Source organism: Manis pentadactyla, chromosome 11, assembly GCF_030020395.1.
Source record: "Manis pentadactyla isolate mManPen7 chromosome 11, mManPen7.hap1, whole genome shotgun sequence".
NCBI lineage: Eukaryota > Metazoa > Chordata > Mammalia > Pholidota > Manidae > Manis > Manis pentadactyla.
In genome coordinates, this window is record NC_080029.1 from 123,532,179 (window position 1) to 123,550,711 (window position 18,533).

Here is an 18,533-nt window from a genome sequence, read left to right on the forward strand (position 1 = left end):
GGTGCTGTTCACAGCCCATCCTTTTTCCTGTAGATGTTGCAACAGTCTAGGAACTGCCCCTTCTAAATCTGAAGGAGAATCAGATGTGAGCATGATATCATCAATGTAGTGATAAAATCACACCATTTGCGGTTTCTTCCATGTGGCCTTATACTGAGCTACAAGTCTGTGACAGGTGACAGATGGTGGGGTTGTGGAGGTATCCCTGTGGAAGGACAGTGAATGTCCACTGCCGGCCTTCCCACGTGAAGGCAAACTGTTCTTGGCTTTCCTGTGCTATGTCAATAGAGAAGAAAGCAATAGCAAGGTCTACTACATAATGATACGTTCCCAGTTCATGGCTGAGGGTGTCCAGAATGTCGGCTATAGAGGGGACAACAGCATGCAAAGGGGGTGTGACTTTATTCAATTCCCTGTAGTCCACGGTCATATGCCAGGAGCCGTCTGGCTTTCTCACTGGCCACACTGGGGAATTAAAAGGACTATGAGTGGGCTTTATGATGCCCACCCTCTCCAACTCTTGTAGAGTTTTTCCAATTTCCTTGTGCCCCCCAGGTAATTTATTCTGCTTAGTATTTGTCACCTGCTACAGGTGGGTGCTTAGCATGCCTCCTTAGAACTGCCTTTACCACATGGAACCTCAGAACTGCCTTTACCACATGTAACCACAGGCCCTGCAGGATATCTACCCCCAAAATACATTCAGGGATGGGAGGAATGTACACGGTATACTTCTTTGGGGGTAAACTACCTATCTCAATGAGAATTGGGCATTCTTCCCTCTAACTGCCTTATCCCCATAGCCACCTATCACTGCGGGATTCTGGGAAAACACTCAGGTCTGCCATGAATCAGAGAACACTCAGCGTTTGTGTCCACCAATGCCAGGATATGTACATTCACAGTGGACCAATAGAGTGCTAAATCTACATGTGTCCTCTGGTCCCCACCATGTCCCCCAGCTTGGGGACCTTGACCGCCCCCTCCAGTCCAACCATGATGTCCCATTATCCTCTTCTGGGAGTGAGGACTCAGGCGTATCCTGAGTACTATCTCCCAGGAAGTTTTGTAGGGACACAGGCCAGGCATGAGGCTTTGACTCTGGTTTCTGTGTCCTGGACCTCAGCAGCTAGAACTTCTGCTCTGGATTTAATTGGTGCCACAGTTCTAACAAGATTCTATTGGGCTGCCCATTGAGTTTTTCTTTCACTATCCCGGCCTTTATCAGATCAGCCCACATCTGGGTCCTCAAGACCTTCACGGGGCCTTTTGCACCTCTGCTTTCAGTCATGGCCTGTACTTCCTTCCATCCCCTATTGTTTCAACCTCCCCCAGGTCTCCTAAAGTATGAGCAGCCTCACTTATGGGTTGCCCTAGGTGGGGGACAAGTGTAGTCACTAGGGACCAAAAGAGAGATGTTAGAGCTGTATGCAGCACCAGATTTCTCATTCCTACAGTGAACACATCTTAATTGGGGCTCTGGGGGTACATATTATAGATGATATTTTTTATACCCAAATTCTTCAGTACCTGTTGGAGCTCTACATACATTTTCTAACTACTGGGTAAATAGGGTAAATCACCCTGATGAGGCCAAAGTATCCTGATGGCAGCTGCCAGCCATTCCAGGAGTGTATGATTCCCTCAAGCATGATGGGCATTTTGCAACCATTGCCAGAGGGAAGGGTGAGTTGTCAGGAAAGCCATTCTGCTCATCTCAGTACCCGACATAACAGTGTTTTCCACCCCCATATCCCAGAGATGTAAAAGCCATGAAGGCAGAGATTCCGATGGCTTCTGCCTTTACCGGACACTCATGTCCACCAGCTCATCCTGGGTATAGGGGCGGAGCATGGACATTTGGACATGCCCACAACCTGGGGAGGGTTGGCTCCTTCCCCTGCGTAGCCCATGGTTGTTTCATTTTTATTTTCTTAATTACAGCCTGGCCGGTCTTTAAAATAGGAGAGGATGGTACCTCTGGCGGTTGCCCTGATAGCAGATCTGCCCATGGCTCCGCCGCCTCCTCTATTCCCCGAGGCTCCTCCTCCATCTCGGGCTGAAAGCACCACTCTTTCCTCCCCCCTCTGCCATGGCCTCCTGCAACGTGTCTTTTCCTGCCGCCTCCCGCCTTGATGGTGTTAAGGAGCCTTCTAGGAGCGTGACCTGCCTTTTCAGTAACTGTCTCTCTTCTTTAACAGCATCCCATAGGTTATCGCCCAGCTCCTCCAAGCGATGCTGAATGCTGAAGTGTCTCTCTCCTGCCTAAGTCCCTCCCTTTCCTCGATAATCCTCTTTTTCCTGTATAACATTTTCCACTGTCTCAATGAAAAGAGACCCTGCAGTACTAGCTGCTACACCCGTGCTCGGGTCTCCAAGCTGTCTTCCAACTAATGGAGGATAAATTCGGCAGCTTCTGGTATTTCCACCCTTCCCCAGAACTGGAGGTACTTTACCCTAGACCAGTTCCTCATTAGGAGCTCCCAAATTGGCAGCCCCACAGCTGGGGGCATAATAACAAGTGAAGCTGCATCCTCTGCTCCTTCATCCACTGGGTCCTCCTCACCATCCACAGGGGGGTTCCAGGCATCTCCCCACCATCTCTGGGGGCAGCTCTCCCATAGGTCACACCCATTTTGACAGATTTTGGGTTCAGAAGTCCTGTCGACCACCACCAGATGTAAGTCCAGGGAGGGGAAATCCCAGGGCAAAATATCTCTAAAACTGAAATCAGTCAAAGGGAGAAATAAAGTTTAAAGCCCGTTTATTCCATACAAACTGCAGTCCAGGGACATCTCTCTCCTACTCTGGCAGAAGCACGCAAGGGCCTCTCCTTAACCTCTCAGTTTCAGATAAGCTCTTGGGCCCAAGTAATTAGCCATTGATATGGAGATGAAATATCTCCACCCCTGAGTAACGCCTGTTGATATGTGTATACATTAAAGCCAGGTGAGATATTCTGGAAATACTACAGTTTTACCCACAGCAATAAAAGCTTTCTCCCCATCTAGTTTTCCCTCTACTGATTTTGGTTTCAAAGGTTTATTTGCCCTGTACTGGGAACATGCTTTCCCCCTGGAGTTACACTACTCATTCAGTTCTTTTATTTAGGATTAATGTGTTGCTTTTTTTTTTTTTCACATACTCCCCAAATAAGTAATTAAAAGCTACCAGTAGTGAGGGTAACCCAAAATGGAATGGAAAGAGTAACATACTGCAAATCAATAATGTAACCAAGCTGAACGGGGCCAGGATGAGAAGAACTAATTGTAACAATTTTGGAAAACAAAATCCAGTACTTTAACTGGATATTGTAAAGCTAATGATTGGACCTGCATAGAAATGTTGTTTCTTGTTAATGTGCTTCTTACAGAGACAGGGGTTAGCAATTCTGCAACTATGTATATATTAGAATTGAACAATAAGTAAATATATTTTAGATAACCAGAGCTTGGCTTCTTAGGTAGAGAAAGAAATTTACAAATAAAGAAAGGGTAAAGTTACAATGAACCTTGTGGTGTAGGGTTTAAATTGCAGGCATCTTTATAAATTCATGGTTTTTACTATCTCTTTTAAGATAGATGGAAATATGGATGTGTGTATTATGGCTTGGTGTGCATACATACATAGCTCCTGTTATCTCCCATGATTCTGTGGGTTTACTGGCTGTTCTCTTGCTGTGCCTGGGGTGCTGGGATTGCAGCAGTGACCTGGGGGCTTAACTGGTCTGCAGCATCCAAGATGGCTAAGTGGGGGTTGTCTGTCAGATGCTCAGCTGGGCCTGTCAACCAGAACGTGCTGCCTCGGGCTTCTCCTGGCATGGCAAGTGGGTTTCAAGAGTGAGTATCCCAAGAGAGAGCATTTTCAGGAAAGCCAGTAGTGTCTGCAAAGCTGCTTATGACCGAGTTTCAGAAGTTAATGCCATGTCATTTCCCCCTCATTTTATTGGTCAAAAAGCAAGTGTGAGAGGCAGATTCAAGGGGAGGAGATTACACAAGGGCATGAACTCTAGCAGGTATGGTTTACTGAGGGAAAGGGGGGCAAATTGTAGATTAGCTATCATTGATTAATTCACATACTGTTTTTTGCTCTTACATGTTTAGTTCATTTTCTTGTATTATTAACTGTTTGAGAACAAGTATAATGCCTTAGATTTCTTTGTATTTTCCTCAGTGTCTTTTACAGTGCTTCACATGTAGTAATTGCCCAGTAAATATATTGTTGCCTAAGGATTCCAAGAATGCTAAAAGCCCAGGCTGGCAGTAACTAGAAGAGAGGATGAAGGCATCCATTAATTGGACTGGGATTTTGGGCTGAGCATAGTAGTGATCTTTTTTCATTAAGAGGCAGATTTCTCACACAGAGTTCAGGATTAGGCAGAGAGGCTGCATCCTTGTGCTCTTAGGGATGCTTTTGAGCCCCTTTCCTTTCACAGGTACTTGGTTTATAAAAACAGGCTATTTTCATATAGTAATCATCAGTTGGGCGGTCATTTCTTTTACATTACTGGACCTGGCTCCCTCTGGCGCAGGGTTTTGGTGGGGTTGAACCTGTAAGGTAGAGCTAATTTCAGTTGGATGGGACTAGAGCAAGCAAGGAATTTTATTTATATATACGCACATACACATACACATACACACACATGCATATATATATATATATAAATATACACACATTGTGTGTAGTAGTTTGAGTTTTAAAAAATGCAATTTAAATATGTCAGTTACAGGAATTATTTAGATTCCAATAATTTAGAAATAAAATTATACAGTAGAAATTTTCAACTGAGTAGAAATTTACTTTAGTATTATCTTTAGGGAGAAAAATAGGGTTCACTAAAACATTTTAAGTGACAGCTTTCAAGTGGGAATATGTACACATGTTTGTAAAAACTGCTCTTTTCCACACGGTGACCTTGATATGTAAAAGATGGTACTGAAGTGGGTGTACAGTGGTGTTTGTGCTCTTTAGGAAGCTACTTCAAACCTTCGGTTGTATTTATTCTTGAAATAACTTATTTTTACAGTTGTTAAATTCAGTCTTAGAAGTAAAAAAGGTCTGTAATTTACTTTCTTTTCTGTTTAATCATCTTTCCAATCTCAAGTTGGTTTTAAATGTTTCCTTTTTGAGAAAAATGTAAGAAATAATGAATTTGCCTGCTAAGTATATTTTATATGTTGACTAATGTAATAATATTACAAACATTTTCTTTTCTTATATATATAGGCTTCATTCCAGCGCTCCAACAGTCATGACAAAGTAAGGAGGATAGTTGCGGAAGAGGGTCGTACAGCAAGAAACCTAATAGCTTGGAGTGTTCCACTGGAGAGCAAAGATGAAGATGGTATGTATTAAAAAAATTCATTTTTGTTGTAAATTAGGTTATATTCAATCCTAAACAGTAGAAAGACTGAAAACTCAGAATTCTTTGGCAAATTTATATATGTAAAATAAGTAATTTTTAATTGCTTTTTAAATCTTATCTAATATACCTGTGGTCTCATAAGAGGTGTTTTACTTTATTACATAAGAATGAAATTGGGTTTGTTATATTAGTATGACTGGCAGATTAGTTTTTTTTTTTTTTAAGTTAGAGGAGATTGATTTTTTCAAATTAAATTTTTGTAAAAACAAAACTAGGTTTTTAAAAAAATTGACCATTTACCATGATTAGGTATAATTGAATGTAATGATTTAGAGATTAAAAGATAGTATATTTCTTTAGTTCTCATATTATTATTTGAACTAGAAAAAATATCTTTTCTCTTTGGTCCCTTCACTTCAATGGCCAGGAGTGGTGTGAACACTGCCTGGATTCTGGGATCTAGAAGATTGGATAGGGATACAGAAAACAGGATGTTGGAGTGTGCCCAAGGAGACCTCACTTTTGAAATTTTCTGAGAACTTGTAGAGTAGTCCTCACATTTAGTTTGAATGGTGTCTTGTGCTTAGATTCAGTTACATATTTTTGGAGGGATTCTATAGAAATTAATGTTGTGTCCTTTTCAGTGCATCATAAGAGACAAGTGATGCTGGTTCATCTTATTGTTAGAGACGTCAGCTTTTATCATTTGGTTACAGTGGTATCTCCTGAGTTTCTCCACTGTAATTTTTTCCTTTGTAATTAATAAGTAATTTGTGGTGTGATAGTTTGAGACTATGTAAATACCTCTTTCTCTAGAAACAGTCAACCCACTATTTCAGCTTCCATTGATAATTGTTAGCTGAATAAGTTATTTTTCAGGTAGTTTTAAAATGGTGATTTGTTAATAACTGAATTTTCCTTTTACATTTATTAGTTGACATTGTAATGTAAGAAACAGCTTTCCCTTTCCTTTTTGTATATACATATGTATTTTTTTAAATTTGCACGGACTCATAATTTATTTTTTTTTATTTTTTATTTTTTATTTTGTTATCATTAATCTACAATTACATGAAGAACATTATGTTTACTAGGCTCTCCCCTACCCCAAGTCCCCCCCACAAACCCCATTTCAGTTACTGTCCATCAGCGTGTAGTAAGATGCAGTGGAATCACTACTTGTCTTCTCTGTGTTGCACAGCCCCCCCCACATTATACATGCTAATCATAATACCCCCTTTCTTCTTCCCCGCCCTTATCCCTCCCTACCCTCCCATTCTCCCCAGTCTCTTTCCCTTTGGTAACTGTTAGTCCATTCTTGGGTTCTGTGATTCTGCTGCTGTTTTGTTCCTTTGTTCTTATACTCCACTCATCATTTCTTATTTAATGAGTTATAGTCACTCTATTTTGATGCCTAAATTGTTATAGATTTGTCTAGAGAGACCTATTTAGCTGGCTCCTGTTTCCCTTTTTTTTTAAATTGAAGTATAGATGATAAACAACCTTACATTGGTTTCAAGTATATAACACAGTGTTTCAGCAGTTACACACATTATTAAATCCTTACCCCAGCTACTGCAGTTACTATTTGTCAACATAGAAAAATGTTACAGAATCATTGGCTATATTGTCCATGCTGTATTACCATTCCTGTGACCAACTTACATTATGACTGAGAATTTTTGTGCCTTTTTATCTCCCAGTCTAATCCCTTACCCACGGTAACCACCAGTCACTTCTCAGTGTCTGAGTCTACTGCTTATTTTGTTCATTTTGTTTTATTTTTTACATTCCATAAATATGTGAAATCCCATGGTATTTATCTTTCTCTGCCTGGCTTATTTCACTTTGCATAATACCCTCTAGGTTTATGTTGTAAATGTCAGAGTTTCTTTCTTTTTTAGGGTGTAATAATATTCCTTTGTGTTTATGTACCACATTTTTTTAATCATTCATCTATTGATGGACATTTTGGCTGCTTCCATATCTTGGCTGTTGTAAATAATATGGCAGTATACATAGGGTACATATATTCTTTCCAGTCATGTATGCTGTTTTCTTCGGGTAAATTCCTAGAAGTGGAATACTGGGCCTCGTTTTTCCTTTTGACATATTTTTATTCTCTGAGAGTATACCTACACAGTAAGATGTTTCAAGCTATAAAAGAGTTCACCCAAGTTTTATTATTTCTTGTTTATGTTTACATTTTACTTTTTTACATTTAATTATATTTTTATATACAATTTTACTTTTTATCTTTTTACATTTATATCTGTGACCTGTTTGTACTTTATTCTTATGTATTGTGTGAGATACAGGTCAAATTTTCTTTTTTCCATATGGGTAACAAGTTGCCCCAGATCTCTTACTATAAAGTCTGTCTGCTTCAGTGATTTGAATTTTCATATGTACTTATATTCTATTCCACTAGTCTGTTTATCTAATTTGTGTGTGCATGCCACATTGTTTTAATTACAGAAACCCTATAGTATATAAAAATATTGGCTTGGACCAGTCCTCCCTCAGTAGCTTTTCCTTGTTAGTCTTCCTAGATATTTTTAGAAAGCAGTTATATTGAATCACAAAAACTATCAAGTAGAGGGGGAAATTAAATTTATCTTTTTAAATTTAGCTTCTTCCTAGCTACAGTTTTCATAATGATCTTTCTATTCATTTCTTTGATAGAAAATATATAATGGCATTATTTACTATAAAAGTAACATAAAACCTAAAAATGTGGAAAACAGTATGGTGGTTTCTCAAAAAAACTGAAAATAGAAATACCGTATGACCCAGTAATTACACTTCTGGGAATTTACTCAAAGAAAACAAAATTATTAATATGAAAAGACATACGCATGCCTATGTTTATCACAGTATGGAACCACCTAAGTGTCCATCAGTAGTAGATGAATGGATAAAGATGTGGTACATATACAAAATGGAATATTAGTCATAAAAAAATGAAATCTTGCCTTTGCAACAATGTACATGAACTTAGAGGGTGTTAGGCGAAGTGAAATAATTCAGAGAAAGACACATACCCTATTAAAAGAAAGACAAATATCCACTAATTTGTGGAATCTAAAAAGCAAATGAACATATAAGCAAAATGAAAACAGACTCATAAACACAGAGGTAGGGGTGGGTGAAATAGGTGAAAGGGATAAAGAAGTGCAAACATCCAATTACAAAATAAATTAGTCACACAGATGAAAATACAGCATAGGAAATATAGTCAATAAAATGTAAAGCTTTATGTTAACAGATGGCAACTACACTTATCAAGGTGTACATTTAGTAATGTATATGATTGTTGAATTACTATCTTGTGCATCTGAAAACAATATAATGTAAAAAAAGTTACCACCTTGTCTTACATTATATGCTAAAAGAAAACACCTAAAAATGTCTTATTGTTGCTTTGTAGTATAAAAATTATAATTATTGTTTATTTTGGTATCATTAATATACAATTACATGAGCAGCATTGTGGTTTCTAGATTCCCCCATTATCAAGTCCCCACCACATACACCATTACAGTCACTACCATCAGCATAGTAAGATGCTATAGAATCACTACTTGTCTTGTGCTATACTGCCTTCCCCGTTCCACCCCTCTACATGATGTATGCTAATTGTAATGCCCCTATTTCCCTTCTCCCTGCCTTCTCCCCAACCCCTAGTTCCTTTCCCTTTGGCAACTGTTAGTCCATTCTTGGGTTCTCTGAGTCTGCTGCTGTTTTGTTCCTTCAGTTTTTGCTTTGTTCTTACACTCCACAGATGAGTGAAATCATTTGGTACTTGTCTTTCTCTACCTGGCTTATTTCACTGAGCATAATACCCTCTAGCTCCATCCATGTTGTTGCAGATGGTAGGATTTCTTTTCTTCTTATGGCTGAAAAATACTCCATTGTTAATATGAGCCACATGTTCTTTATCCATTCATCTACTGATGAACACTCAGGTTGCTTCCATTTCTTGGCTATTGTAAATAGTGCTGCGATAAACATAGGGGTGCATCTGTCTTTTTGAGACTGGGAAACTGCATTGTTAGGGTAAATTCCTAGGAGTTGAATTCCTGGGTCAAATGGTATTTCTATTTTTAGTTTTTTGAGGAACCTCCATACTGCTTTCCACAATGGTTGAACTAGCTTACATTCCCACCAGCAGTGTAGGAGGGTTCCCCTTTCTCTGCATCCTCACCAGCATTTGTTGTTGCTTGTCTTTTGGATGTTGGCCATCCCAGCTGGTGTGAGGTGATATCTCATTGTGGTTTTAATTTGCATTTCCCTGATAATTAGTGATGTGGAACATCTTTTCATGTGCCTGTTGGCCATCTGAATTTCTTCTTTGGAGAATTGTTCATGTCCTCCGCCCATTTTTTAATCAGGTTATTTGCTTTTTGGGTGTTGAGGTGTGTGAGTTCTTTGGATGTTAACCCCTGGTCAGATATGTCATTTAGAAATATATTCTCCCATACTGTAGGATGCCTTGTTGTTCTGCTGATGGTGTCCTTTGCTGTACAGAAGCTTTTAGCATGATGTAGTCCCATGTGTTCATTTTTGATTTTGTTTCCCTTGCCCAAGGAGATGCGTTCAGGAAAAACTTGCTCATGTTTATTTTCAAGAGATTTTCCCCTGTTTTCTTCTAAGAGTTTTATGGTTTCATGACTTACATTCAGGTCTTTGATCCATTTTGAGTTTACTTTGTGTATGATGTTAGACAATAATCCAGTTTCATTCTCTTCAGTGTAACTGTCCAGTTTTGCCAATACCAGCTGTTGAAGAGGCTGTCATTTCCCCATTGTATATCCACGACTCCTTTATTGTATATTAATTGACCATGTTTGCTTAGGTTTATATCTGGGCTCTTTAGTCTGTTCTGCTGGTCTATGGGTCTGTTCTTGTGCCAGTACTGTGGCTTTGTAGTAGAGCTTGAAGTCAGGGAGCATGATTCCCCCTGATTTATTCTTCCTTCTCAGGATTGCTTTGGCTATTCAGGGTCTTTTGTGGTTCCATATGAATTTTAGAATGATTTGTTCCATTTTTTTGAAGAATGCTGTTGGTATTTTGATAGGAATTGCATTGAATCTGTGGATTGCTTTAGACAGGATGGCCATTTTGACAATATTAATTCTTCCTATCCATGAGGATGGGATGTGTTTCCGTTTATTGGTATCATCTTTAATTTCTCTCATGAGTGTTTTGTTGTTTTCAGAGTATAGGTCTTTCACTTCCTTGGTTAGGTTATTCCTAGGTATTTATTCTTTTTGATGCAATTGTGAATGGAATTGTTTTCCTGATTTCTCTTTCTGCTAGTTCATTGTTAGTGTATAGGAATGCAACAGATGTTTGTATTAATTTTGTATCCTGCAACTTTGCTGAATTCAGATATTAGATCTAGTAGTTTTGGAGTGGGTTCTCTCGGATTTTTTATGTACAATGTCATGTCATCGGCAAACAGTGACAGTTTAACTTCTTCCTTGCCAATGTGGATGCCTTTTATTTCTTTGTATTGTCTGATTGCTGTGGCTAGGACCTGCAGAACTATGTTGAATTAAAGTGGGGAGAGTGGGCATCCTTGTCTTGTTCCCGATCTTAGAGGAAAAGCTTTCAGCTTCTTGTTGTTAAATATAATGTTGGCTGTGGGTTTATCATATATGTCCTTTATTATGTTGAGGTACTTGCCCTCTATGCCCATTTTGTTGAGAGTTTTTATCATGAATGGATGTTGAATTTTCTCGAATGCTTTTTCAGCATCTATGGAGATGATCATATGGTTTTTGTCCTTTTTGTTGATGTGGATGGTGTTGATGGATTTTTGAATGTTGTACCATCCTTGCATCCCTGGGGTGAATCCCACTTGGTCATGATGGATGATCTTTTTGATGTATTTTTGTATTTGGCTTGCTAATATTTTGTTGAGTATTTTTGCATCTATGTTCATCAGGGATATTGGTCTGTGATGTCTTTCCTGATTTTGGTATTAGAGTGATGTTGGCCTCATAGAATGTGTTTGGGATTATTCTCTTCACTTCTACTTTTTGGAAGACTTTAAGGAGAATGGGTGTTAGGTCTTCACTAAATGTTTGTTAAAATTCATCAGTGAAACCTTCGGTTCAGGGGTTTTTTTCCTTGGTAGTTTTTTGATTACCAATTCAATTTTGTTGCTGGCAATTGGTCTGTTCAGATTTTATGTTTCTTCCTGGGTCTGGCTTGGTATAAAAATTATTTTATGAAATTTTATTTTGCCATTTTCCACAGGTTGTTCAGAACATAAATTAATCTGATGGTTTTTTTTATTAAAGTTGCTTCTATTCAAAAATCATGAAAGAAAATACAATAATGAATCACATATCTCTGTGTAATCTGATATTGTATTTAATTACACAGAAAATTGGCCAGTACAATTTAAAGCCTCACTTATGCTCATTCCAAAATAATAGAACTGTGAGCCTGGAGAACGAAAACTTTCTGTATGTTTATGATAGTGATGACAAAAGAATGTTAACTACATACTTTTTCATAAGGATTGTTTTATGTTGTTAAAACCTAGCAACTTACAGGAAAATCTTTATCTTTAAAAAAAATAGCAACTTGTTTTATGGCTACAATATACACTCAGATTTTTCTGAGGATAATGATTCAATTTTAAGAAGTTTTCTTTGTTTTATTTGTTTCCTCTGGTACTTGTTCTAAGCTGATTATTCTACTGGATATTCTAAAAAGCCTGCTGATACATTGTTCTGTATAATGAATGGATGAATAAAGGGCTGTGTAGGTAGGTGAGTGTAGAGTTCCCTGCCTCATCCCTGTTAGAACAGTGAGGGAGCACATTTATGTACAAATAAATTGTTAGTAAGTGTTATAGCTCACTTCATTTGTACTGCTTTGGGATCCTGGCCCCAAATTTTTTTGCAGAGAGGAAAATTATTCTGTTGTACATTATGGAATTTTGCTCCAGTTTTGAATTACTCTCAAGAATAGAGTGATTATAAAACAATAGTTAGTGTCTTTCTTATAAGAAAGAATAAGTGAGTTAGATGTATCTGACTGCAAAAATATGAAGAACTGAAAAGTTCCATTTTTAAAATGAAACTGTGTTGTATAAATCAGATAAATGGACCAAAATAGAAAATACTGAGTTTTTGTATGATAAAAAATGTATTCTTTATTTTATTGTTGAAATAAAATTTGAATTCAAAGAAGCATTTTCCAGAATTATATATCAGTTAGGAGTTTCATTAACTTGACCTTGTTTTTAAAGTGTCAGAATATCTTACATCTTTAAGAAATTGATTTATTCTTGTCCTGAGAAAACCATTCAATAAAAGCAGTCTCTGGGATCATAGACATTTGTTTATTATTGTATCTGTAGTTCATATTGATTATGTATACATTGTACTGTTCTGTAGTCTCTGGAGGGAGATTACATGTGTTAGTATGCCTGAATGATTTGCATAATTCAATTTTATATTACCTATTTGTTGATCTATATATTTATCTATTCTTGCCTTGAAGGAAAATCTAAATATCAGACTGGTGGAAAAGCAAAGAGGACAACTCAAGGTACTCATAAAAATTCTAAACAGGTACAGCACATACAATTTTTTATGTATTAACTTTTAATTTCAATTACGTATTATTTTTGAATACTATATTTAAATTTTGAATTTGAATATTGTATGTTATATTTATGTAAAACTTCATGATAACATGCTATATTTAACAAATATGTATATAGTACTATGTCCCTATCTTGCACTACTTTACAAATATCAGTTGCTCTTCATAACAACCTTTCAGTATAGGCATTATAATTATCTTTATTTACAAATGAGAAACCTGAGGTAGAGAGAGATTCCAAAACTTGCTAGTAAGTGACAGCTAGGATTTGAACCTAGGGCATCAATTTCCAAAACTTTTATTCTTAACTCATCTGCTTCATATTACATATTTGTGAGTTCTTTCATGATGTTTTTCTTTGGTATAATGATGACTTTAGGTTGCAGGATAGTATAGATATATTGAATCAAAAAATTCAAATTGCTGTACTAAAATTTTGGATTACACAGGCTACTTTATTTAAAAAATGTCTTTAGTAAATAGTTAGCTTTTTGTTTATTTTTTAATTTTTTTTTATTTTGGTATCATTAATCTACAATTACATGAACAACATTATGGTTACTAGGCTCCCCCCTTCTCCAAGTCCCCCCCACATACCCCTTCACAGTCACTGTCCGTCTGCATAGGAAGATGCTGTAAAATCACTACTTGTCTTCTTTGTGTTGCACAGCCCTCCCCATGCCCCCCACGCACTATACATGCTAATCGTAAAGCCCCCTTTCTTTTCTTCCTGCCCTTGTCCCTCCCTTCCCACCCATCCTCCCCAGTCCCTTTCCCTTTGGTAACTGTTAGTCCACTCTTGGGTTCTGTGAGTCTGCTGCTGTTTTGTTCCTTCAGTTTCTTCTGTGTTCTTATACTCCACATATGAGTGAAATCATTTGGTACTTGTCTTTCTCCACCTGCTTTTCATTGAGCATAATACCCTCTAGCTCCATCCATGTTGTTGCGAATGGTAGGATCTGTTTTTTTCTTATGGCTGAGTAATATTCCATTGTGTATATATACCACATCTTTATTCATTCATCTACTGATGGACATTTAGGTTGCTTCCATATCTTGGCTATTGTAAATAGTGCTGCAACACCTGCTTTTTTCTCCTTGTTGTATGCATGAAATATGTTTTTCCATCCTTTGACTTTTAGTCTGTGCATGTCTTTGGATTTGAGGTGAGACTCTTTTAAGCAACATGTAGATGGGTCTTGCTTTTTTATCCATTCTGTTACTCTGTGTCTTTTGATTGGTGCATTCAGTCCATTTACATTTAGGGTGATTATTTAAAGATATGTACTTATTGCCATTGCAGGCTTTAGATTCTTGTTTACCAAACGTTCAAGTTTAGCTTGTTTAGTATCTTTCTGTGTAACTTAACTCACTTATTTAGCTATTGTAAACACTGTGTGATGATTCTTTATTTCTTTCCCTTCTTATTCCTCCTCCTCACTTCTTTATATGTTGGGTGTTTTATTCTGTGGTCTTTTGTGCTTCCTTTGACTGCTTTTGTGGGTAATTGTTTTTATTTTTTGCCTTTAGTTAGTATTTGGTTGGTCTGCTTTCTTTGCTGTGATTTTATTTTCTCTGGTGACATCTATTAGCCTTAGGAGTGCTCGCATCTAGAGCAGTCCCTCTAAAATACCCTGTAGAGGTGGTTTGTGGGAGGCAATTTCCCTCAACTTTTGCTGGTCTGGGAATTGTTTAATCCCTCCTTCATATTTAAATGAAAATTGTGCTGGACGTAGTGTTCTTGGTTCAAGGCCCTTCTGTTTCATTGCATTAAATATATCATGCCATTCTTTTCTGGCCTGTAAGGTTTCTGTTGAGAAGTCTGATGATAGCCTGATGGGTTTTCCTTTGTAGGTGACCTTTTTCTCTCTAGCTGCCTTTAATACTCTGTCCTTGTCCTTGATCTTTGCCATTTTAAATATTATTTGTCTTGGTGTTGACCTCCTTTGGTCCCTTCTGTTGGGAGTTCTGTGTACTTCTCTGGTCTGAGCGACTATTTCCTCTCCAAGTTTGGGAAAGTTTTCAGCAATTATTTCTTCAAATACACTTTCTATCCCTTTTCCTCTCTCTTCTTCTTCTGGTACCCCTATAATACGGATATTGTTCCTTTTGGATTGGTCACACAGTTCTCTTAACATTGTTTCATTCCTGGAGATCCTTTTGTCTCTCTCTGCATCAGCTTCTATGCGTTCCTGTTCTCTGGTTTCTATTCCATCAGTGGCCTCTTGCATCTCATCCATTGTGCTTTTAAGTCCTTCCAGAGCTTGTTTTATTTCTGTATTCTCCCTCCTTAGCTCTTGCATATTTCTCTGCAAGTCCATCAGCATGGTTATGACCTTTGTTTTAAATTCTTTTTCAGGAAGATTGGTTAGGTCTGTCTCCCCAGGTTCCTTTTCAGGGGAGACTGTCTGGGTTAGTCTGGTCTGAATCAAATTCTTCTGCCTTTTCATGGCGACAGAGATAATCGTGGGTAGTTGGCACTTGTCAGCTGGGAGAACGTCCCTTCTTCCTAGTTTGTGGCCCTCCTCTCCTGGGAGAACGGCGCCCTCTAGCGGCTTGTGCTGCGCAGCTGCGCGCAGACGGGGTTTGTGATTCTTGCCCGGCCGCTGTGAAGGAAGCTCCGCATGTGGCTGCTGTGGGCGTGGCCGGCCTCAGGCCGCTGCTCTGCTATGGCGGGGCCACACTGGAGTGGGAACGGGCGGGAGGCTGTTTGTCGCCGTGAGGGGCCTCGGAGCTGCGCTGCCGCCCAGGGGGTTAGGGCGCCCGGAGTTCCCTGGGATTCCCAGCTGCTGAGCTGAGTGTCCCGGGACGCCTCCGTCCAGCTGTGGGGTCCCTGTCCTTTTAAGACTTTCAAAAAGCACTTGCTTTTCTTTGTCCCAGGGGCGCTGACTGCGGGGATCCGCTCTCAGATTTTACTGTCCCGTTTCCCTAGTATCCAGCACCCCACGCACTCTGTGTGTCTGTGCTCTGGTGTAGATGGCGGGGGCTGGCTGTTTAGCAGTCCTGGGCTCCCTCTCTCTCCCTGCTCCAACTCCTGTCCTCCCGCCGGGAGCTGGGGTGAGGGGCACTTGGGTCCCACCAGGCCGCGGCTTGTATCTTATCCCCTTTGTGAGGCGCTGGGTTCTCGCAGGTGTAGATGTAGCCTGGCTGTTGTCTTGTATCTTCTGGTCTCTCTTTTTGGAATAGTTGTATTTCTTGTATTTTCAAAAATATATATGTTTTTGGGAGGAGATTTGCACTGCTCTACTCACGTCGCCCTCTTGGCTCCTCCTCCTTAGTCATCCCTCTTTTACCTGTCACCTCTATCCAACTTTCTTTCTCTGATCTAATAACTCTTCAACCCCATGGAATCTGTAATTTACTGATCCTGCTACTCTTTCACTATCTGTTATTCTTCATATATTACACTTACTTGGAAATATATCTGAAATTCTACACTTTGTCATAATTACTTCCTTGCATGCTACCTGTACATGATTGACAGTGCTGTCTTGATTCAGTCCACCTTTTGGCCTACTCTGCTTTGCACCCCATGCATTTGAACATGCTAGAGAAAAGTATCAGTTATGTTGACTAGCCCCATTCATGACCACTAACCTTATGTTGGAAGTACTGTCTGAAAGTCCTATTGTATGTCTCTAGTTACTCTCCCCAATTCAGATCCCATGGACTTTGAAACACAATTTAAAAAGTCTATGAACAACTTGATATCACCAGTTTGATAACCTAGATGAAATGGACCAAACCTTGAAAGACACTGTCAAAACTCACTCAAGAAGAAATAGATAAGCTGAACAGACCTATACTATTAAACAAATTGAGTCAATACTTAATAACCTTCCCAAACAGAAAGTACCAGGCCCAAAATCACTCACTATCGAATCTGTCAAACATTTCAGGAAGAAATTACACCAGTTCTCTATAATCTCTTTCAGAGGGTTGATGCAGAGGGAATACTTCTTACTTCCTAAATGCATTTTTATAAAAGAGTTCAGTATTACCCTAATACCAAAACCAGACAGACATTACAAGAAAACTTCAGACCAATAACTCTTATGAATGTAAATGCAAAAACCCTGAAGAAAATACTAGTAAGTCATGTCCCACAGTATTTAAAAAGAATGATACACCCAGGACCAAGTGAGATTTATCTGACATGCGCAAGACTGGTTCAACATTCAAAAGTGAGTTAATGCAGTCCATTACATCAGCAGGTGAAAAAAGAACTCACATTATCATATCAATAGACGCAGAAAAGTCATTTGACAAAAGCAAAAACTATTCATGGTAAAACTCAGGAAACTAGGAATACAGTGGGACTTCCTCAACTTGGTAAAAAAAAAAAAAACTACAAAAATGCGACAGCTGACATGATTCTTGGTGGATACTAGATGCTTTCCCACTAAGATTAGTAATGAGGCAAGAATATCCTCTTTCATCACTGCTTTTCAACGTTATAATGGAAGTTCTAGCTAATGCAGTAAGACAAGAAAAGGAAAAAGAAAGCTTTCCTGTATATCTGTGAAGAACAAGAGGAATTTAAAATTAAAATCAAAAGGAGTTGCTAGTTAGAGATGGCAGAGTGGGAAGGCAAGGCAGAAACCTCCTTCCACATACACATCAAAGAAGCAACTATGTCAAATGCAACTAACCCTAGAAATGACCTGAAGGCTGTAGAACGGACTGTGTATACCTGGTGAAGAAGAGAAGACCACATAGGAAAGGGTAAAGGGGCAGAGCCTCAATCAGCACCCAAGCCGTTTGCCAATCCCAGCCGACAAGCAGGAGGAAGAGTTAACAGAGTAGGGAGGGGAGAAGCATGCAGGAATCCTGCATACGTGGCCATGGAGATTTCTGGGAACACGAGTCCACATTGCACTGGGCTTTGGAGATGAACAGGGCCGGACTCCAGGGAGAGTTAGAGCACTCCGGCAGTCTGAAACTCCAGGGGCTTGTGGAGGACAGGCGTCCTGCCTTGGTCCTGCTGAGGCCCAGCACTGAGGCAGTAGGTGGAAGGATTTACCAGTGGTGGGAATTGCTCCAGAGGGACAGGAGCTGGAGGGAGCTCTATCTGGAGGAGAAAAGCAGGTGGATAATACTTCCCCAGCCCTCCCTCAACTGAGCTGGTTGCGTGCTTGCTGGAGCCAGCTCCAAATGCTCCATTTCTCTTGCTGGTGGCTCAGCTCCATGACACATTTCTCTGCACACCTGCCCATCCTCCCAGCCCACGTGGACTTTGCTGCCTGGCAGGTGGATGGAGTCCTTCCCAGCTTCCCTGGCCCTCTCTCAGCCTAACTGGTGAGGTGCCTGCAGGTGCCATCTCCAAATGCTCCGTCTTCCTCATTTGTGGCTCACCCGACAGTGGTGCTCCCTTCTGAACCACTGCACCCTCCCTGTGGGCTCAGCAGCAGCTGCCATTGCTTCCTAGCAGGCAGGGGTCAACCCCATCCACAATGATCCCAGCAGACATGCTGCACAGCACACAAAGGGCATGCAGAGGTGAACTGCCAGCCTCTGCTGACAGATCAGTCACTGATGT

General features: G+C 39.5%; 1 protein-coding gene across 5 annotated transcripts in view; it reads left to right on the forward strand.

The window, feature by feature from the left end:
• Window positions 1–18,533, forward strand: part of SCAPER (S-phase cyclin A associated protein in the ER) — a 539,898-nt gene that overhangs the window by 11,646 nt on the left and 509,719 nt on the right. For all 5 annotated transcript variants that reach the window (XM_036907601.2, XM_036907605.2, XM_036907603.2 and 2 more), the window contains exons 3-4: window positions 5,227–5,344; window positions 12,890–12,960. In XM_036907601.2, coding sequence (XP_036763496.2) covers window positions 5,227–5,344; window positions 12,890–12,960 — 189 coding nt within the window. The remainder of the gene's footprint in view (window positions 1–5,226; window positions 5,345–12,889; window positions 12,961–18,533) is intronic.